The sequence below is a fragment of the Perissodus microlepis genome, chromosome 17, assembly GCF_051167445.1.
Source record: "Perissodus microlepis isolate ML-2025 ecotype Zambia chromosome 17, ASM5116744v1, whole genome shotgun sequence".
Classification (NCBI taxonomy): domain Eukaryota; kingdom Metazoa; phylum Chordata; class Actinopteri; order Cichliformes; family Cichlidae; genus Perissodus; species Perissodus microlepis.
In genome coordinates, this window is record NC_140477.1 from 4,291,599 (window position 1) to 4,314,016 (window position 22,418).

Genomic DNA, 22,418 nt, shown 5'->3' on the forward strand with positions numbered 1-22,418 from the left:
TTTGTAGCTGGCGCAAAAAAGGGGAGCAGGATGTAGCGGCACAAGTATCGGGCTCGCTTCACATCAGTCCGGCCATCAGAACTTCCTCTCGCTCTTTATGTCGACGCGGTGAGTCAGGTCTGGGGGATGGGTGTAGTAAGGGCTGGTTGCAGAGACGACTAACGGTTGAAAAATGTCCAACATCCTCGATGCGGCGTCTAAAGTGAGATGGGACCGCACGGCCGCGGCGAAGCGAGCCGTGTTTCTTGCGGCTGCTGCATACGGTGTCAGAACGCTGTACCCCATCATCTGCAAGCAGCTCTGCAAAAACAAAGGTCCTGGGAGCAATCACCGGGCTTCAAAGGCGGAGAACGGCTCCACTTGCTCGGGAAAGACTCAAACGGATGCTGTGATTGATAGGAAACCATCCCCGGGGGTAAATGCTGAGTTTTTCAAGCAGATTCTGGAACTTGGTAAAATCCTCTTTCCCAAGCTAGTTTCCAGAGAGCTCGCTTTGCTCTCTTTGCACTCGGTGGCGCTGATATCTAGGACGTTTCTCTCTATTTACGTTGCCAGCTTGGACGGCAAGATAGTCAAAACGATCGTGGAGAAAAAACCCAAACGTTTCATCATCCAGCTGATCAAATGGCTCCTCATTGCAATCCCGGCCACGTTCGTCAACAGCGCCATCCGGTACCTGGAGTGCAAACTGGCTCTGGCCTTCCGCACCCGGCTAGTGAACCATGCCTATCGGACCTACTTCACCGATCAGACCTACTACAAAGTCAGCAACATGGACGGGAGGCTCGCCAACCCGGATCAGTCTCTCACCGAAGACGTGATGATGTTCTCCCAGTCCGTGGCCCATCTCTATTCTAACCTCACCAAGCCTATACTGGATGTGATGCTGACCTCCTACACGTTGATTCAGACCGCCAGGTCCAGGGGGGCCAACGCCTCCGGTCCGACCCTGCTGGCAGGGCTGGTGGTATTTGCCACGGCTAAAGTCCTGCGTGCATGCTCGCCCAAATTTGGCAAGCTGGTGGCCGAAGAGGCTCACAGGAAGGGCTACCTGCGCTATGTGCACTCTAGGATCATTGCTAATGCTGAGGAAATAGCTTTCTACAGAGGACACAAGGTATGTAGAGACGGATGTGGGCATGTGAGTGCTAGCTGCAGAATGGAAGCGGTGTGGGAGTTATGTGCAGCCACACGATCATTATTGTGTTTATTTATTAGGAAGTGTCTGTGCCCGGATGTGCCACGTTACGTGTGAAATGCATAACACATTTACAATCTGTAGACACCAATGTAATTACTATGGGTGAAGCAGTAACTTTAGAGGTAGGTCTTTGAGGATGGCCAGCTGAGATGAATGGTCATATCCATAACAATGTTCCATCTACTGCTGCTTGAGGCTGTTAGGATCACAAATATGCTATAAGAGCCGGCACAAAGATTAGCAGCAGAGTTAGTTTTAACTTTATTGACTAAAGCTATTTTTCTTCTGAAAGAGCATCAGTCTTTACTACTATCTTGAAGAAATTCTACTGCACAGCCTTTTTCACAGATCACACAGAGAGTTGGGAAATGCCTGTGTTGCTTCATGTTCTGATGTACCGCCCACTGCAGGTGGAGATGTGTCAGCTGCAGAAGTGCTACCGGGCTCTGGCGGACCAGATGAACCTGATCCTGTCCAAACGGCTCTGGTACATCATGATCGAGCAGTTCCTCATGAAGTACGTGTGGAGCGGCGCCGGGCTCGTCATGGTGGCCGTGCCCATCATCACAGCCACCGGCTTCGCTGACAGCGGTAGGGAGTTGGTTAGGTGTAGCGTTACCCTAGCACGCGTCTTGTGCTTGTTAAGCTTTTTAAGTGCAACTATAATAACTGTAGTTACTGCTTGCTCTACCAGCGGGAGCTGATTAGCATGTGTGAAAACAGTAGCTGCCTCCCACACCTCCCTGATGAGCTCTCAGCATCAATAATAAGCCTGTAACCGAGTCCCTTATTACACTGTACCTACAGATATTTAATGAACCCTTTTCCATCGTATCCTTATGCTCGCAGGTGCAAGTGTGAAAATATGTTTCGCACCGCTGACACACAAAGCTCTGTTTTGTCTTTTGAGGTCCCGAAGTTAATTGTTCTTCTTGCTGTCCCATGTCATGTGCCTGCCTTTCCACCCTTATAGAAACAGCTGACGGTCAGACCCAGGTGATGGTGAGCGAGAGAACGGAGGCGTTCACCACCGCACGTAACCTCTTGGCCTCAGGAGCTGATGCCATCGAGAGGATCATGTCCTCCTACAAAGAGGTGCACCGTAGTATGCTGAATTTAACACAGCTTTGCTGTCATTTTCAATCAGAAAACTTCATAACTGAGACTCACAGGCCCACATCTTACACTGATATCTCATGCACACCTGCATTTCATACTCGTCCATTCTGAAAGTTGCAGCAACTCTGATGTCAGTGAGAGCACATATCTACTCTTAATCTAGTCATCTGAGGCACACAGCTCTGGCTGTGAGTCCAACCTCCTGTCCAGACCTGCTGTTTGCAAAGGCCAGCCAATCAGAAGACAAGCTGGGTTAAAGGGAGAGGGGACTTCTTTCATCCTGTGCATGAAGTGAATCATGCAAAGCTGCTCTAGTAGAGTCCAGAAAAGCAACATGTGGAATGCTTCCCCTTTAAGGCATTAAATTACAGATTTTTCATTATTTTTGGATAAGTTAGAGACTGTATGAACAAGTGATTAATCTGTTAATAACAGATTTTCGCTGTTTAAGATGGAAATTTATGAATGTTGCCTTTTGAATATGTGTTATATCCTGCAAATGATGTGTTTGAGAGTCAGTTGCAGTGCAGCAGAAGTTTCATACAAGAAAAGGTCTTTTGCGCTTATTTAAACTTATAATCATTCAGCATTTTGTTCTTTCACAACATATCCGCAGCTTTTTAGGTTTAATTGTCTGTCTGAACAGTAGGAAGTACCCAAGACTGTACAGAGTGTCACAACTTTGCAGTTTTTTGGCTCAGATGTCAGTAAAAATGTCTTCTTGAAGAAATAACCCGGCCAGGTTTGAGCATCGGTGGGTCGTTCCAGTGGCCCATGTGTAGATGGACGAGTGGACATCAAGTATGTCGGATTGATTTATGTCCATCTCTCTCCTTCTTCTTCTTCTTGCAAAACTCACCACGCAGCATGAAAAAGGAAAAAGAAGAGAAAAAAAAGCTGAATGAAAGACCTTGTTCATTCATTGTTCATTCCAAATCCCTGATCTTTCATTTCACTTTAATCCAAAAAGAAAGAAAGAAAGAAAGAAAGAAATTGCAAGACCAGTTCATTCTCTCGCTCTCTCTCAGGCTACATTTTGAAGTCCATAAGAGGATTTGGTTGCAGCACATTTGTGCTGAAGCTGTGTTGCACTGCAGCTCATTAGTACTGCTGCACTTTTGATCACGTGCCACCCTGTGTGTTGGCGTGTACTATCCCAGGCCTTTTGATAATTCCCTTTATAAAAATGTGGAATATTTGAGCAAAGATCTGGCGGGTTTATCTCATGCCCATCAGCGAGTAAATTGACTGTCAGCGACGGTTCAGCAGCCCGAAACAGCGTCAAAGAGGAGGAAATGAAACTGGTTCGATGTGCTTGCGGTTGGCTGTGAGCTTCCTTAACTGTTTCACCCGTGCTAAAGAATTTCCCATCATGCCACCTTCTTCACACCATGATTATCATTTTATTGTGAAAAATACGTTCCCGGGGGATACGAGTTTAAGCCTGCATGCACTTCTGTTTTGAGCACGTGTGCGCGTGTGGCTTGAGATGCATTGCGGCGTGCCCCTGCGTGCAAGGCCAAGAGATGTGTGTGTGTGTGCAGTTTGACAGACAGCAGGGATGGAGCACATTCCTGAGGCAGCGTGCCCAGCTCACGCCTCCACACACTCTGCCTATTTAATATGGAGGAGTGTGTGTGTGTGCAGTCAGATTGGCCCATGACAAGTCCTACCTTGCAGTAGTTTGTTACTCATCTTAAAAAGCTTTGCTGTTGTTTTTGTTCTTTGTTCCACAATAACAAGGTAAGACTAAAAGTCCCCGTTTTGTTTTTTATTTTTATGTGAAAAGCACACAGACATGAAGATGTGCTGGCTAATATCTACCAACCTCACAGTAGTTCACTACTGTACATTAAAATTGGCACCCTGTTCTATCAGCACATGATCCAGTGACTAAGTAAAAAACAGAACTGGGTCAGGTTGGTGCTCTGATCCTGTATGTGTTACACTGCTTGGAATTCTATTATGGGAACAGAACTGAACACAGAGGGCTTAAATAGGCCTCACTTCCTGAAGAGTGAATCCACCATCACTCTCGTGTCACTATAGGTCAGTGAAACCCAGCGCTTGTGTGTGTGTTTTGAGAGCTCCTTCTCTCAGAGCTCAGCTTAGCTGCAAATAATCCTCCATCTGTTGATCTTTCAGCTCTGCACTTCTGCAGAGCTGGAAGATCAACAGCATTTACTTGAACTCTTTTTAGGCCAATCAGAAAGGATGAAGCGGCTGTATTTGCTAATACACCTGCTGAGCACGCCAAAAAACCCAGCAAGCACCAGATTACAGCACCTGCCTTGTCTGGTCTTCAGAACAGGGCCGTGTTTACGAGTGGGCAGTCAGGTCTCATTTAATCTGCAACTGGGTGTTAGTTAAAGGGATCTATTCTGCTGCTAGATTAGCTTCACGTGAGTCACAATTCAAAATAATCCTTATTAACTTATACTGGAGGGGGGCATTTTCATGTGATTGCCCCTCTTCTGAGATGACCATATTAGGGACATCCCCTCTCAGTCACATCATGCAGACCCAAGATTTCAAGAAAAGAAACACACAGGGGTTACTTGCACATATGCTGACCCCAGTATTTGAAAATTTGGTCATGTTTAAAAAACCTAAGCAAAGAAAAGCTCAGGTTTGCTTGATTTTAAACCAGAATAGTGGATGTGATGGTTTTAGTGGTATTTAACTTGCCCCGGTATGTTTTTTTGTGAATTCAGGACAAATATTGCAATGCTGCATGAATGTCTAGGCTGGTTAAATATTTGAACTGATTACTTACGTATTGTTTACTTATATACAGCCATATCAAAAGGATCTCTCTTGCATAAGATGTCCAATTGCTTTGTACAAAACGGATTTTGCATTATTACACCGTGTTCCCGGCTTTAGGAGGTCACTTTAATTTAGCAAAAGCAAGAAAAATTCAATCGGACTAACATTTGGGTGATATATCATGCAAAAGTTGAACTAATTACTAAGACAAAAAATGAGTCAAACAGCATGTTTTCATCAGGGATTTTGAACAAAGGCAGACTATAAAGAACACAAATGTGTGTGTTTTGTAATCATTGCTATACTTATGTTGAAATGTGAGATGTCATTATGCAGGGCTGTGGTTCTTTTTCCCAGTGGGTTTTTTGGTGCTGTTAATGAGGCTCATAATAAAATAAACTGAAGCTGCATATATATTAGGGGTGCAACGATACTCATATCGATATTGAACCGTTCGATACAGTGCTTTTGGTTCGGTAGCATATGTATCGAACAATACAAAATTTTTAATTTATTTTATCAACTTTTCTTCTGACGATGCTGTCTGTGTTGAGAGCTCAGTGGATCTGCGTTCGACTACTCCGCCTAGGCTGCACTGTCGAGCAGAGATCCACTGAGCGCAGCGCATGCTAGCAAGACAGAAGCTAAGCTCATTGCAACATTGCAAATTGAACCTCCCCCACCCTCATTCAGATCTGGCCTTTGGAACTATTTTGGTCTTCATGTGAAGTATGACCCTGAAGGTAAGCCCGTGATGGACAAAAGCAAAATAGTATGTCGGATGTGCCACGCAATGCTCAATTACATGGGTGGAAACTACTGCGTTAGCGCAGTTTGCTCGTTAACGTGTTGAAGCTGTCCAGCCCCACGCAGGGCGATCCGGGGTAGCTCGTTAACGGAGATTTGCCGTGTTCTGGCGTTAACGTCATTTCAGATTAACGCTGACAGCACTAGTGGGAACACAATGAATATGACTGCACATTTACGCTGACATCATCCTAGTGCAAAGACAAGTGGAAGCAGACAAAAACAACAAGCACGCATGCTACAAACTTTACCCGAGTCATTTAGACAGCCGTTAGCACATGATTCTCTTTATGGGCACCTGATATGTTTAATATGCTGCTGAGAATATAGCCCAGAAGAAGCTTATAGTATAGCTTTTATTTTGGAAAGAGCCATTTCTCTGTAATAAACTCTCTTTTCCAAAGATGAGGGATTTCTCGATCAGATAGATTTATTTTTTTATTACTTTGTTGTTTCAGCAACATTAAATTTAAAAACTGTACTTTTGAGTTAAAATATATATTTATAATTTTAATAAATGACAAATTAAAAAAGCATGAACATTTTTTTGTATAGAAAAAAATATCAAACCGTGACACCAAAGTATCAAACCGAACTGAACCGTGAATTTTGTGTATCGTAGCACCCCTAATATATATTGCTATGCTGTTGAACTGTGGCAGCCACTGGGCTAACCAGCACACGAGTAGAAATGTAACTGGTTGAATGAGTTTGAGCCGGTTCGCAGCACCGCACGGTGTCCATGAATTCTCAGAAATGGTGCTCGATGTTTAAAATAATCAAGCTGTGTCAACAGCCGGCATTGTCTCGCTGCAGGGTGCACCACAGAAAGCGAAAAGAAACACTCTCCAGGTGCCTGTAAACACATTTGGCTCCTTTCCTCTGTTGCCTCAGCAGTAAATGTATTATTTTACTAATTTTATGATCATATTTACAAAAATCTCTTTTTAAAATCCAGGAAGAGGTAGATGAATACAAGGTGAAAATACAGAATAAGTAGTAATTATTTAAGGATGACATTTAGAGCTGGTTAAGTGAAGTGAAATTATGATCTCAATGAGATGTGGTCTGGATAAAAATTGAACATTGGAAGTGGAAGTAGGGTTTTTTGTTGTTGTTTTTTTCTTTTGAGCTATGCGGGGAATCTGCGTGCATGCCTGTTATCACGGTGCAAAGAACCACAAGAGGAAAAGCAAATATATGATATATCTAATCCAAAAGCACACACAAACTGTAAGGAAAAGTTGCTACGCCTTGTAAGATGTGAGTAAAAACAAAATGCAATGATTTTTGAATCTTATAAATCTGTCATTTTAATTCATTTCAAAATTGCATATGGGAAACAAAAAACATCAAAACACAAACTGAGAAAATGTAGCAGTTTAAGAAAATATGAGCTTATTTTGAATTTGATGGCAGCAATGCCTCACAAAGAAGTTATGTTTACCACTGTGTGGTACAGCCTCTTCGTTTAACAACTGTCGGTAAAAGTCTGGGAACTGACGAGAGCGGCTGCTGGACTTCAGGCAGAGGGATGTTGTCCCTTTCTTGTCTCTCATACGATTCTAGCTGCTCAACAGTTTTGGGCCTTTGTCATCTGGTAAAAAGTTCAGCCTCCAGATTATGAAAGATATTTTATGTGCTTTAGTATTGTCTTGCTGAAATGTGCAAGGTCTTCCCTGAGAAAGACGTCATCTCGATGGGAGCAAATGTTTCTCTAAAACCTGGATATAGCTTTCAACATTTATAGTGCCTGTTCAGATGTGCACGCTGCCAATTCCACAGGCACTAAAACACCCTCATATCATCAGAGAGGCTTTTAAACTGAGCACTGATAACACTCCAAATAGTCCCTGTCTTTAGTCAGATTTAGATTCCTCTGACTGCAGAAAAGTTTCATTTTGAATGAGTATCCACCCCAGCTTTAATGAATGAGTAGTCTCAAACATTTGATATGTTTTCTGTATTTTTTGTGAGTAAAATACAGGTTTATGCAATTTGTAAATGATTTCATTGTGTTTTTCAGTTTTTATATTTTAGACAGATTCAAAACCTTTTTCTAAATCTGCTTGTCTACTGACACAAACTTTAGGGAAATGTATTGACAGATCTTCATTTTGCCAATTTGTTTTGTTTAATTATTTAATATAAGCAAGCACTAGGAGATGTTGAGGAGGAACAACTTCCTGTTAACGGGGCCAGTGAATGTACTTTATGGCTATTGCAGATGCAGCAGCCAAGGTTAAAATGAAACCTAGCTTAGGATCAATGTTCCAAGTCCCGCACTCATAGAGTCACATTTTTATCAGGCACATGGCCATGATCATGAGCTTTATCACAATGGTGGTGACACTAACATCTACCAGAGATGGACTGACCAGTGTGTGTTTGTTGGGACAGGTCACGGAGCTGGCAGGCTACACTGCGAGGGTCCACAACATGCTTGTCGTATTCGAGGACGTCCAGAAGGGCATTTACAAGCGCTCTTCTGTGTCAGCCACAACGACGACGGAGAAGAAGAGCAAGCCTGAGATGCACATAGACGGACCGCTGGAAATACAGGGTAGCTAGCAGTGTACACACAACACCTCTTTGTCTGTACAAAAAAAAAAAAAAACAGAAGAGGAAGAGGTTGCCATCACAACAACCTCTGTTGCTTTTACCACTTCTGCTACCTGAAGCCCAGAGTAGGCTTTGATTTGGTTCAGGTCAAAACATAGTCAATGGTAAACGCTCAGTTCATTCCCCAACAACGTCTGTCTGCCAACAATTATTCGATCCATTCTGTTGTCCAAATTAGCAACAATCAGCAATGAGTTAATGGATATATATATAGCTTTGGCAGTTGCCTCACTCAAATCAATAACAGAATTTGTCTTACATGCTAACTTCAGGCTCAAGTTTTGCTGCTAATTTATAATGTTTGACCAGATTTTATGAATTGCACAAACCTTATGTGGGCCAGCTTACAGATCAGCTAACATTATAAGAAATCAATAAACTAAATGGCTAAAGGTTGGATACACTCTAATAGAAAGCATCTTATGTTAGAGGGTAATGCTAAGCTAATGAATAAGTGAAGTGGTAAAGACACAGAGTCCAATCTGTTACTCAAATACACAATCACTGTAGTTCCTGATCCTTTTTCTCTGTTTCTGTGTTTCTGCAGGCGAAGTGATTGATGTGGACAAGGGCATCGTGTGTGAGAACGTCCCGATCATCACACCAAACGGAGACGTTGTAGTATCTTGCCTAAACTTCAAGGTAGCTGATCTTTTTTTTCCTTCTGAGCTCCACTTTAACTGATAGTCCAGGCCCCTCTGACTTCACTCCTGAGGATTTTGGTCCGTGTAGAATTTATTAGCATTTAAAAACAATGGCCCAGGGTCTCATTAGAAAGCAGATACATCCTTTGGGTGTCAACTTGTTGCTCCCCTCTGGATTTTCACTACTATATTCACCTCATGAGGATTTCATGGTGGTGGAAATCACAGATCAGACGTTCCAGTTTTATTTGGATGCAGGGTATAATGCACAACGCTCATATCATAGATGTGAATCTGCTGCAAAGATCTGCTCATCCATTCAGCACAGGTTCTGTTTTTTTCACTCAAAAGTGGCTGAGGGTCTGCTGATCCTTTCATCTGTTCTTTGTACGTGGATAATTGAGTTAGCATGATTTCATCGCTGATAATTTGATACCAGACAAAATGTGTCTCTTATTCCAGTTCTGACCTGCTGACTTCTTTTGTTAGGAGGCAACAATAGGAAACACTGACATAATGATGTTTTTGATAAAAATGCTTTTTGAGACATCAAAAGAATCAGCTTTTGTAATCATTACAAATGAATAAGAATAGCTCATCTCTTTCAAACACCACAGGCAAACAGACCTCTGTGCAGACTGCACCAGGCTCCAATTATATATGTTGGCCTGAGGTCGTTACACAAGAGTACGCCGCTGACATTGAGCTGATAACGGAAAAAGATGCTGATGCTGTGCTTAAAAATGTCAGCTTCAATATAAATATCATACACAAACTTTAAATGGCAGTTTTTTGAAAAACTGAAGAAGATCTTTTTTTTTCTTTTAAGTTCTTTTTTTTTAGTTCTTACCCTGCACGAAAAAACAAGCGCACATGCAAAACTACTGCAAGATTTATGGGACAGATCACTGCATGTAATCTGCATACAGCAAGCTGCATACAGGTGAAGAGCATGCTCACTAAGGCAAAAAAGCAGGATGAAGAGCTGGCTGAAATAATGGGGGTGATGAATATCATTTAACTTGAGACACTCACTGTGGCACAAGTAAAAGAAAAAAGGAACATTTTGACATTTAGGTTCATATGAAACTTAGAGTGACCCATATGATAAGATAACCCTGTTAAAGTGTGTTTAAAGTCTACATATTTTCAATTATTAATTTGCATTGTAACACGTAAATTAATATCATGTTATTAAGTTTTGTATTCTAATTCTAAACATTTTTAGCCAATGTTGTTTTGTAAAACTGTAAATATTGACCAAAATTAAATAATAATAATTAGCAGTAGTGTAAGTATTAATAAGAGTGGTGTGTAATATATTTTCAAATGCATAGTCATTCATGAAAATAGAGAAAATAAGAATCATAAATTTGTGTGTGAAACCATGGTTAACCACGTTAGTGAAAGGATTAAAGCTATAAAGACTAATGATAGAGTAGTAATGTGTGCTGTGGCCTACTGTTTCAAAGCATTTGCCTTATAGACATCACTACATTTTTAATCTTGAGCCAGAATCAGCGTATTTATACGAGATTGGGGCGTGCCAAGTTATCAGCTAACACAAGCTAGTTTGGCTAGTAAGCTGTAGCCATATACCATACTTACAAATTAGTACTTACATATGAATGAAGTAATACTAGAATTTCATTCACCAAAAAAAGAGCGCTTCTTAAACAGTCTGTTAGTAAAACTAACCACATAAGCCTTAGTATAAGAGCTCCAGCTCAGTGACTTTAATTAGCTAAGACGCTTGAGAAGCTAGCTAGCGCCTGTAGCGCAAGTGCCCAAGCCCTTAAATATGTAGAACTTTAGCCTTGATTAATTAATTAATCAGGCGTTTTTACTTTTATTAGCTACAATTTTCTGAAATCTAAAGATACTTAATAAATAATTTCATTTATTATATCAATATGATATTAAATACTAATTTATGACAGGAGCAAGATAATATTTTGCAAATTCTATATATTTTCATCTGGATTTGTTTTTTTTTTTTTTTTTTAAGTTGTGTTCAATATACAAAACCACTTTTCAGGGATAGTTCAAAAAAGTGCCCCTCCGACAGCCAAACCCATCTGTTCTCTGATTGGATAGTTACGTTTGTGATTGACATGACATTGACCAATCAGCTGAAAGGAAGAAAAATAGGTCAAAATTTGTACTTGTAAGTTTAAACTTGAGTACAGAGTTTCACCCGTATTTTTTGGCTACACGCACACACACAAATCTTTTTTACACACACACAAATTCTTTTTACACATACACGAATTCTTTTTACACATACAAATCCTGATTTACAAGTACAAAACTGATTTAAAAGTACAAAATATTTATGACCACAATTTGAGCCCATATTTTCTGTGTGTAACAGTTTAACACCACTCCTGCTTTTTCCACAGCTTTATGGCCTTGTGATGCATTGTAATTACACTGACAGCCTGCTCTGCTTCAGGAGAATTAATAAATTGTCTCTCCCTTTCAGGTGGAAGAGAGCATGCACCTACTGATCACAGGGCCTAATGGTTGTGGAAAAAGCTCTCTGTTCAGGATCCTCGGTGGCTTGTGGCCTGTCTACGGCGGCCGGCTACACAAACCTTCCCCTCAGCATATGTTCTACATCCCTCAGAGGTATACGCACAAATGCACACTCTCAATAATCGCAGGTCCCACAGCAGACAAAACAAGTGCAGGGTTTGATCATTGTACCAGTGAACCGTAACAGTAATCTAATCCATTGTAACAGGACCTGAGTGTGTCTGTGCAGCTTAGAGAGAAACCAGAGCTCTGGACAGAGTCAAATATTTACTGTCCAGATTAAGTTTAAAATACTAGCTCTGCAGAATGATTAAATATGATAAATATTATCAAATTAAATATTATTATAGTTGTTTGGTAATTATCCATTATGCGTAACCTCTCTCCTTTATTACTATATAGCAAGAGCTGCAACAGTTGGAGCAGCAGCTGTTATCATGATAACATTTTTGTCATTTTTATGTTGATTTTAGAGCGAGACAGTGAAATAAATATAGCAACTCTGACAGGAGAGAGTAAGGGTAACACAGAGAGCACAGGCAGGTAATGGTCCAACCAGTCAAGATTCAAACCAAGGATCTGCCGCCCATGTGGGAAGCAGTCTTACCCAAACCTTCAAATGTAATCGTACCCATAGCTGACTCCCTCCTGCAGTGCGGTAAATATTTTATACATAGGATGAGATGGCCAGCTGGCAGCTGTAACAGAATCCCACACACTATCTATAAAACAGACATCTTTTTCTTTCAGCTCCTCCTCTTTAAGTGTCTAAAAATGCTTTTGTCACACAATTTGTGAGCTTTAGTGCTCATAACGGATACAACTTATGTGCATTTATGTTTCCCCAGGCCGTACATGTCAATAGGTTCACTGCGGGACCAGGTGATCTACCCAGACTCGGTGGAGGACATGGCTGCCAGAGGGATGAGTGACAAGGACCTAGAGGTCATCTTAGCCATAGTCAACCTCAATCACATTGTCAACAGAGAGGGAGGTAAGACAGCTTTTATTTTTATTTATCCATGAAAGAGCAGCAGTTCACCACATAAATCAAAAGACACACAATCACCAGATAAGAAAAAAAAACTCAACATACTAAATTAAAATCAACTACTGAGCTAAAGGAACCTTGTCACTAAATCACAGCACAAGGTACTTTATATTGTAAGTTAAAGACCCTACAATAAAACAGAGAAACCCCCAACAATCAGATGACCCCTTGTGAGCAAGCACTTGGCAACAGTGGGAAGAAAAAACTCCCTAAGCATTTAAATATAAACCTTTAAGTTTTTGTGAAGAAAAGGTTTGCTGGTGTTTGAGATCAAACACATGTGTGCATCAGCCAGGAGCTTGAGCTCGCGTTTCCTAAACTTGAGTGTGTGACAAATTGGCAGCCGTTCTCTCCCTCCTGCAGAACAAATGGTTACACTGTTGTGAACCAACTACTGTACCAAGCTTAGTGCCGCAAGAAGGTTTAATGCGTGAATAGCTGCACTGTGAAACAGTTTAGAAAGGTTTGCATTACTCATGGTAATTAGCTCACGTGTATGCAGTCACATTATTACGGGCTCACAAAGACATGCAGTATAACCAAATAGGATATGATGATTAGTCCGTCACACAGTCTTTGTCTTCTCTTTAACTCTTTACAGTTTAGTCTAGTATTTAATGTGGAGTCATGTGTTGCAGTTTTTATTTTCATGGATTTTACTCATTAGTTTTTGTGTGGCATCAAACTCTAAGTGCCTTCTCCATGTTTCATATAACAAAGGAGAAAAAATATTTCCTGTCATCATATATAATCCCACAATATCCAACTAACATCACCTTAAAATGTGCTTGTTGTAAATTCCTGTGGTTGCTTTTTAAAGCTATCAGCAGACTTTGAAAAAGTGCTATTACTGCTTCTCTAAAACATCTGTGTAGAGCGCAACAATGTATTACAAAATGCAGTTTTCAAATGATTTTGTTTATTTTTTATGTTTAAAGCTATCCTAACCTACTTGGCCTTATTTGAAAAGGTGGGCAGGTAGGTTAAATCAGCGGTCTCCAGCCTTTTTTGCGCCACGGACCGGACGGTTTAATGTCAGACAATATTTTCACGGACCAGCCTTTAAGGTGTCGCGGATAAATACAACAAAATAAAATGATACGACCAAGATGAAAACTTTTATTTTTATGAATATAATAATAATCTGAATTCACTGTGTAATTGTGTAACTTTATTAGCAGCGTCCTCCTGAAATGTGCTAACAACACTGAGAGTAACATCCTCCTCTCTGCCCCTTAATGCTCTCTGGTCGCTATGGTAACACATAAATATTTCTTTCAAAATAAGAGACACAACTACAACACGGGAAAAGACCCAGGGAAACCGAGTTAACGATAAAAACCCTGAAAACACACCCGAAATTTAAAACACACCCTAAATTTCACACCCGAGCCTCAAAACACACCCTAAATTTCACACCCGAGCCTCAACTCTCGCGGCCCGGTACCAAACGACTCATGGCCTGGTACCGGTTCGTGGCCCGAGGGTTGGGGACTGCTGTTATAAAGTATCTACACTTCCCTTTCTTCTATTGTAATCTCACATCATTTTGAAATATAGAGACTGTAGAACACTTGAGTTGAGGGTTGGGGACCGTTGGTTAAATCATAAATTAAATGTGATTAGACACATTTTTTGGAAAGCTGCTTACAATTTCACCAGTCACACCCAGAATAATGCCAGACGTGTTAAATCTAGAAATCACTTAAATAGGACATGAAGTGGGCTAAAAGATCTCGAAAGCAACACATCATGTCACGATCTAAAGAACAGATAAGTAACACGGTCATTGGCATCTACTGTATCACTATGGAAATGGTTACAAGGCCATTTCTGAGACTTTGGACTCCAGTGAACCACAGTGCGAGCCATTATCCACAACTAGAGAAAACTTGGAGAAAACACTGGTGAAGCTTCCGAGGACTGACTGGTGTACCAAAATCACTCCAACATCTAAAGCATTGCAGGCCTCACTTGCAAAAATAACACAAAGGCTCGTCTCACATTTGCCAAAAAACATCCCGATGATCCGCGAGACTTTTGGTAAAATATTCTGTGGGCTGATGACACAAAAGTTGAACTTTTTGGAACTAACAAAGCATTTCATTAAAAAAAGCATTTCATGCCAACAGCCAAACATGGTGGTGGTAGTGTGATGGTCTGGGGCTGCTTTGCTCCTTCAAGACGACTTGCTATAGTTGATGAAACCATGATTTCTGCTTTTTACCAGAGAGGAAGAAGAATGTCCAGCAATAAGTTAATGCCCTTAAACTCAAGCAAACTTGAGTTAGGACAATGATCCAAAACACACCAGCAAGTCTACTTCTGAATGGCTCAAAAAAGCAAAGTGAAGGTTTTGGAGTGGCCTACTCAAAGTCCAGTTTGAGAGACATTAGTATGACCGTAAAGAGGCCACTCCTGCTCAGAACCCTCCAATGGAGCCAAATTTGATCAATTCTGCGAAGAAACGTGCAACAGAATTCCTCCACAGCGTTGTGAAAGAGTCATTGCCAGTCATCTATCTCTACTTTTAAGATTTGGCTTAAAACCTTCCTTTTTGCTAAAGCATATAGTTAGGGCTGGACCAGGTGACCTTGAATCCTCCCTTAGTTATGCTGCAATAGGCGTAGGCTGCTGGGGGATTCCCATGATGCATTGAGTATTTCTTCTTCAGTTACCTTTCTCACTCACTATGTGTTAATAGACCTCTCTGCACCAAATCTCTGCACTTGTTATTAATCTCTTGCTCTCTTCCACAGCATGTCTTTATCCTGTTTTCCTTCTCTCACCCCAACCGGTTGCAGCAGATGTCCCCGCCCCTCCCTGAGCCTGGTTCTGCCAGAAGTTTCTTCCTGTTAAAAGGGAGTTTTTCTTTCCCACTGTCGCCAAAGTGCTTGCTCATAGGGGGTCATATGATTGTTGGGTTTGTCTCTGTGTATTATTGTAGGGTCTACCTTACAATATAAAGCGCCTTGAGGCGACTGTTGCTGTGATTTGACGCTGTATAAATTACATTGAATTCAACTGAATTCAACTGAATCATCGCAACACTTGATTGCAGCCCTGCTGACAAGGGTGGCCCAGGATGGTTAGTTTGGACAGCGGTTTTCCCTTAATAAATGAAATCATCATTTAAAAGCTGCATTTCGTATTTACTCTATCTTTGTATAGTATCAAAATTTGTGCGATGGTGGTTTGAGACGTGTAAGTGTGACAAATATACAAAAATAAGCAATCAGGCAAATACTTTTTTGCAGCTCTGTATGGTGCTGAAGGGATAACAGCTGATGCTGAATTAGGGTCTGGCTGTGCTTTCATGTTATACCAACTTGTACCACAAGATGGTGCAGTTAGTGATCCACACAAGTGTTTACAAACACATTCTTATTTCCTCTCATGGTCAAGGCTAAAAACAGTTAAATCCTGCCCCCTGGTGATAATCTTTTAGTTCAGAGGTTCATTACAAAAAAAAGAACACTTAAAAACATCTTGCTTACTCTGCAATACCTCCTTTTTTATTCAGGCTGGGATGCTGAGCTGGACTGGAAGGATGTGTTGTCAGGAGGTGAGAAGCAGAGGATGGGTATGGCCCGCATGTTCTACCACAGGTAAGGAGAAAAAGCCTGTGGGTTAACATTTCTTAGTGTGTAGCCCATTGGCTGTTTTCACAGAAGGAATTACTGTTAAGAAATTGAATGCTGAAGAGTAAACTAAAGTGTGTTTTTTCAACGTTTACATATTATTACTAATAGAGAGGACTTTATTATGACTATCACAGGCACACAGCTATGGCTGGGAGCTCAGAGGCCACACCCTCTTGTTTGCAAATCATGTGTTTGCAAATGGCAGCCAATCACAGGAAAGCTGCCCTAAAGAAAGAAGCTAAGACAGCTTGGTTCAGAGGATAAAGTGAGCTCCACTGAAGCCTAGTACGAGATAACATAGGCTTACTTTGAACTTGGAATCATGCTAAGCTACTCTAGAAGTAGCCCCTTTAAAACTATAGTTCATCTGCTGTAACAGTTGGATCTTGTTTATGGGTGTATATCATAACCAATCCGATTGCATGGAGTGGATGCATAGCACCAACTTAAAACCATTTCCTCTGCCTCTGTCAGGCCTAAATACGCCCTGTTGGATGAGTGCACCAGCGCTGTGAGCATTGACGTGGAAGGAAAGATTTTCCAGGCCGCCAAAGATGCCGGCATCTCCCTGCTCTCCATCACACACAGACCCTCCCTGTGGTAAGCCTCGTCACACTGGGGGAATATTTTGGTCCATAAATGTTAATGTAGTTGGTGGCAGACAAGCTTCTTCAGAGTGTAGTAGGGAGCAAATCTTTTCTTTGTTTCTAATCCTTCTTCCCCACCTCCAGGAAGTACCACACCCACCTGCTGCAGTTTGACGGGGAAGGAGGCTGGCGCTTTGAGCAGCTGGACACGGCAACGCGCCTCTCCCTCACCGAGGAAAAGCAGCGGCTGGAGGCCCAGCTGGCCGGCATTCCCGAGATGCAGAATCGCCTCAACGAACTCTGCAAGATCCTCGGAGACGACTCTGTCCTAAAAACAGCTGAGGAGTGAGGGGGGAGGTGTGAGAAGAGGTCCGAGGGGGTAAAGGAGGATTGAGACGAGGAGAAAAGAAGAAGCTGGGGGTGGTGGAGGAGGAGGTTTGAGGCAATGAAAAGGCAAAGAAATCAGTTTGTTAGTACAAATTTTTTTTCCCTTTTTTTTCTTTCGCCCTGAGCCTCTCGGTAAAGCAGGGGAGCTCTTAATGGCAGCTTTGCCTCTGAGCTCTCCCTTCTCTCCCCTCTCCGTCTTTTCAACCTCTCCTTTGCCCTGCTCCAGTCTGAGAGGCGGGGGAGAGTGAAGTGCATTCGCAAGTATTCCTGCTGCTTGTAATGCACACTGTTTGCTTCCACTGCTCAAAATGGTGTGACTGATACACCCAAATTAACCAAGACGATGAATTTGTTTGTTTTGTAGCACTTTACTCTGCTTTCAGAGGTGTGCATGTCACGGTGGCTCTGGGAGCTGCTATTTAGCTGGAAAACCTTTTAAAGGTTAGAGCCACTTTGATGTCCAAAGCAGTATTCCAGTTTAGCAGCAGATTTTAGTTTTCCTGAATGTAATTTTAACTTTTTTTTTTTGCAGAGCCACAGTACAATCTGTTTCCTTATACCTCACGTTAGCTTTGTTAGGTTGCACGTCCATGAACCACTGGAATGGGCTCAGATGCCGACTCTATTATTAGAACGATTAGTGACGCAGGTCTGACTCCAGAACTATAAGTTTCTGGTTTATTGAACAAATACAATGAGATAAAGAGGTCCAGTGAGGAAGGGCAAGCTCATCCTGCTCGGAGAGGGTTTTTTTAGCAGATGAGTGCACACACACACACACACACACAAAAGGATATCAAATTAGAGGAAAAACAATAACAGTAATTAGTAGTGACCATGTAAGGCTCTGGAAATCTGCTGGAGAGATGCACGCTAGTCATTGTTGATAGTAGATAGTTCATGATTTGGTGTTTTGACAATGTGGAGTTGTGTTTGAGGCAAGTCGTTTCATACACCATAGACAGCATTCATATTTGCCAAGCAATGAAAGGATGACTTTGTGTTTTTAAATACTCTACCATGTTCCAGAATATTCTCCACGTTACAGCTGTTTAAAATTATTAAGTTATAATAGATAATAGGTTGTTTTACACGTGAAGTTGCTGGTAACAAAGATGGAAAGTTGTGATACTGTTAAAATAATGTTTTGCTTTTTTTTCCCTTTTTAAAAAAGTTGGGAATTCCGCGCTCCTACGTGGTGACGGTAACTTGCGATTACAACTGCTTTTATAAATGTACTCTCTTTACGCGGTTCGAACCTGGAATGCTCCTGTTTGATATGGTTCACGAGCTGCAAACAGGACTGCCTTTACTTTTCAGATTGGGCTGAGTTAAAGGGGACCAATTACGGTTATTCTAATGTTCTAATAATATTTTTATTCTAGCGTAGCTTTGCATGATTCACAGTTCAAAATAATCCTTTTTTCAACCTGAAAAGCTGTTCAAGTGTCTTTCTCTGAAAGGCCACCCGACCTTTGAGCCAACTTTACTCTGATTGGCTGCCCCTCACAAGCAAGCCTGAACAGCAGGTGGGTGGGGCTTTAGTGCCTGAGATTACTCTATAATGATATCGTCATTCTGGAAAAGGTAACACCCACCTTGCGTTCCTTTGGCTCATATAGATAAATAGAAGTGTCTGAAATCAGAGCTTTTGGATGACAGCGATTGTTTGCACATATTTGAAACTTTGGTCATGTTCAATATGAGCCTCCCTCATGTTTTAACGGTGTGGCAGAAAATCTGTAAATGTATTTTTTATTTGTGACACATTATGTTAATTAAAACAGGAGAAACACTGGACTTCTCTGTGAAACTGTCACACTGTGCTGGATATAAGCCTCAAACAGTGCCAGTTTCATGCCTGACTAACTAGCACAATCTAATGATACCAAGCCATCTCACTGATTATGATACCACTATATTGTTAAAACGCCTCTGTTTTGTTAACATTCCACCATATGTGTGTTCAGAGCCTCAGAGCATGGACAATCAGGTACATCATCAACAAGTGCACTGCTGTATTTCCGTCTACACAAGGACTTCTTAGAATCCTCAGACAAAAATGGCTAAATGACGTCTAAGTTTAGGCATATAAGCAAGCAGGAATTATCTAATCTTTTATGGAACCTTTAATGTATATTGTTGGGTTTGCATGCCAGGATTTGCCTGAGCCCCAGCTGCGTCCCTACCATGCTTACATGCCAGCAATGAAACCTCCCCTCTTGGCTTTTGGGGGTCAGTTTAAGAAAAGAACTTCAGAGCATTTAGATGCAGCGCTGCTCTGCTCAGGGTGAGAGCTGCCAGGTTTCTGTGGGACAACCCCCCTCCCCCAAACCCCAAAGAAATGTGACTGGAAAGCAAAAACGGATTTTGAAGATTTGAGTCACTTCTTTTCTTTAATGTCTAAAGGTCCTATCTGGGATGTTCTCTCTATTAAAGAGACGGTTTTCTTCTGGTACGTAAGGGAGAGCATCACGGGCATCACCACAGCCTTGCAAAAACGACAAGATGGCATACGCTTCTGACCTGAAACACAATCGTTTTGTTCAGTTGGACTCTTGACAGGAAGGCGCACGATCCGCTGAATGACACAAGAGTCTGCCAAGTAAAACTGGAACAAGGAGGTCGGCTCAAAGAAGTGCCTGCTATTTTCACAGGCATGGTGAGACGATAAATCCAATATTTCATCTTGAATAGACAGGAGAAGAAATGATGAGGTGTCATCTTCTTCTTTTGTCAGATTTTTATTTATTTGTGGGTTTTTTTGCATTATTGTCCAATCATTCTGCAAAACTGAGCCTAACTGAGGCTAAAACCCACTCATTTACTGTTAAGTGGAGTTATTCATTGATGAAAACGCATGATAGGGGACAGGATAGTGAACATTGGTATCAGCTGGACGTAAAATTCACCTGCTGGCAACTAGCAACACAGAAGGCAATAATCTGACAGTGTAGTGGTCAAAGCATGTTTCTGCTGCCCCCAAGTGGCCAAAAAAGTTAAAGCAGCTACGGTGTTTGTGGTTGCCTTGGTCCTGGTCTGACTATGAACATTTCTCTGCATTGAATTTTTGGCTTGTGAATGAGACCTCATCATTTCTTCCAACCCCACGACACAGCAGGCCTCTGCAGTGGCTTACTGAACTGTTACTTGCTAGTGCAACCCCCCCATACCCCCCACCAACCCCCTCCCAGCCTTTCTCACCCCATCATTTATTAAGAGACTGAATGTAAGTGAGAGATTATGTATGAAGCAAGTTCTACGCCACTGGATCATACAAGTTTCTTATTTGTTAACAGCTTGTCGTTTTATAATTGTGTTAATAGTGCATGCTATTTCATTTTACAAGAGCCACAATGTGGTGTTACATTTCAGAGCTGCTGTACAGCGTGGTGTGTGAACTGGAATTATGGGAAAGGCCATTTTCATGTTATTCCATGGCTACAGGGCAGCCAGATTCAATATTTTCAACATTGTCAAAAGCAGATGGATGACTATATGTAAGTTTGAGAATGATGTTGTACTTTTGTGGGATTTGTATTAGGCTGCTGTGTACCACAGACCAGCATGCATTGATTCTTCCTTAAATCCAGGGATTACTACGCTTTGGAATTATTACATAATTATGTTAAAGACATAATTTTCAGTAACAGTAGCCCAGGTCATCTTTTGGGGATCTCATATGACACATGTGTAGGAGTCTGTGTATTTTAAACCTTTACAGCAAGAGAGCTTGAGCGACATTAAGGTCATCTGATCAAAAATCACTTTATGTTGAAAGATGAAGATGTATTTTCTTGTAAATAAAACGATACAATGCAACCTCAGAAAAATGAACTTGCTTCTTTTTCAGCTTTTAAGTAAATGCTTGAGTTTAGCCCAGCTTTCAACGCTGTTAAATAAATGATGATATTTGTACCACATGATGAGCTTTAATAGTTCTTTAAATTTAGCACAGGTCAGAGAATCATATAGGCTGGGCAATACTGGTCTTTTTGGAATTATGACCATGTGTCAGGAGTGCACGAAAAGACGATTTGGTTATTTTAACATCACATAATGTGTCCAGTACAGCAGCATCAATGCAACTGTCAGCAAATCAATTCAGTTTTATTTATGTCTTACAAAATAACGACGCCTCAAGGCGCTTTATATTGCAAAGTAAAAAACCTATGATAATAGCACTTAGCAACAGTAGGAAAGAAAAACTCACTTTTAACAGGAAGAAACCTCTGACATAACTAGGATCCGGGATGGGCAGCCATCTGCTGTTACCAGTTGAGCATGAGGGGAGGAAGACAGATGAGGACTGATTATTCAAGACCTCGTTTGTGACAAGAAGAATTTTAAAGTGAAAAGAAGCCGGTATGGGAGAATCATGCCGTCGCATTCTAGTGCCTGTCAGTACTCGCTGCAGCATTTTGGATTAGCTGAAGGCTTTTCAGGGAGCTTTAAGGACATCCTGATAATAAAGAAATTACAGTATTCCAGCCAAGAAGTAATACATGCACAAACTAGTTTTCTAGTTTCTGTGAGACAGGATGTTTCTAATTTTAGATATATTGTGAAAATGTAATTATAGGCAATTATCGGCAATCACAGGGAGTAGAAACGATGGATATAGCCACTGTGACAGCATCCACTGCTTAGTGGTTTTCAACAGTGCTATCGTGGTATTTTGTAACTGGACTTTACAGGAGAACAGCAGCTACCGCATTCTCATGTGACTGGCATGTTGTTGGCCAATGAGAACCCTACTTTCTGAATAAATAATTACTGCTCTTTTGTTCCTTCTAATATAGCTCTTAACGTGTATATATACCATACAGAATAATAGCCAGTGTATAAATATCGGCAAACTGGGATCTTCCCCAAAGCTTCAGTGTCAGTCAGGCTCCAACAGAGGGTGCAGTGAGTGTCTGAATACAAACAGGAGAATCCCACAGCTGAAGCTGTCCTATGAGTCAAACCAACACCCAGTTGATCTTTCAGACACCCCAGACATTTTTTTTGTCTTATTATCAACAAAATGAACTGTCATGTTCAAAA

General features: G+C 41.4%; 1 protein-coding gene across 1 annotated transcript; it reads left to right on the forward strand.

Annotated features, from left to right (window-relative positions):
- Positions 1-7: 7 nt before the first annotated feature.
- Positions 8-21,202, forward strand: abcd2 (ATP-binding cassette, sub-family D (ALD), member 2). The gene is made up of 10 exons (XM_084911043.1): positions 8-1,117; positions 1,612-1,792; positions 2,175-2,296; positions 8,297-8,459; positions 9,066-9,160; positions 11,648-11,793; positions 12,549-12,694; positions 16,275-16,359; positions 16,870-16,995; positions 17,127-21,202. The coding sequence occupies exons 1-10, from the start codon at positions 173-175 to the stop codon at positions 17,329-17,331; spliced, it is 2,214 nt and encodes a 737-aa protein (XP_084767169.1). The 5' UTR covers positions 8-172; the 3' UTR covers positions 17,332-21,202.
- Positions 21,203-22,418: the final 1,216 nt, after the last annotated feature.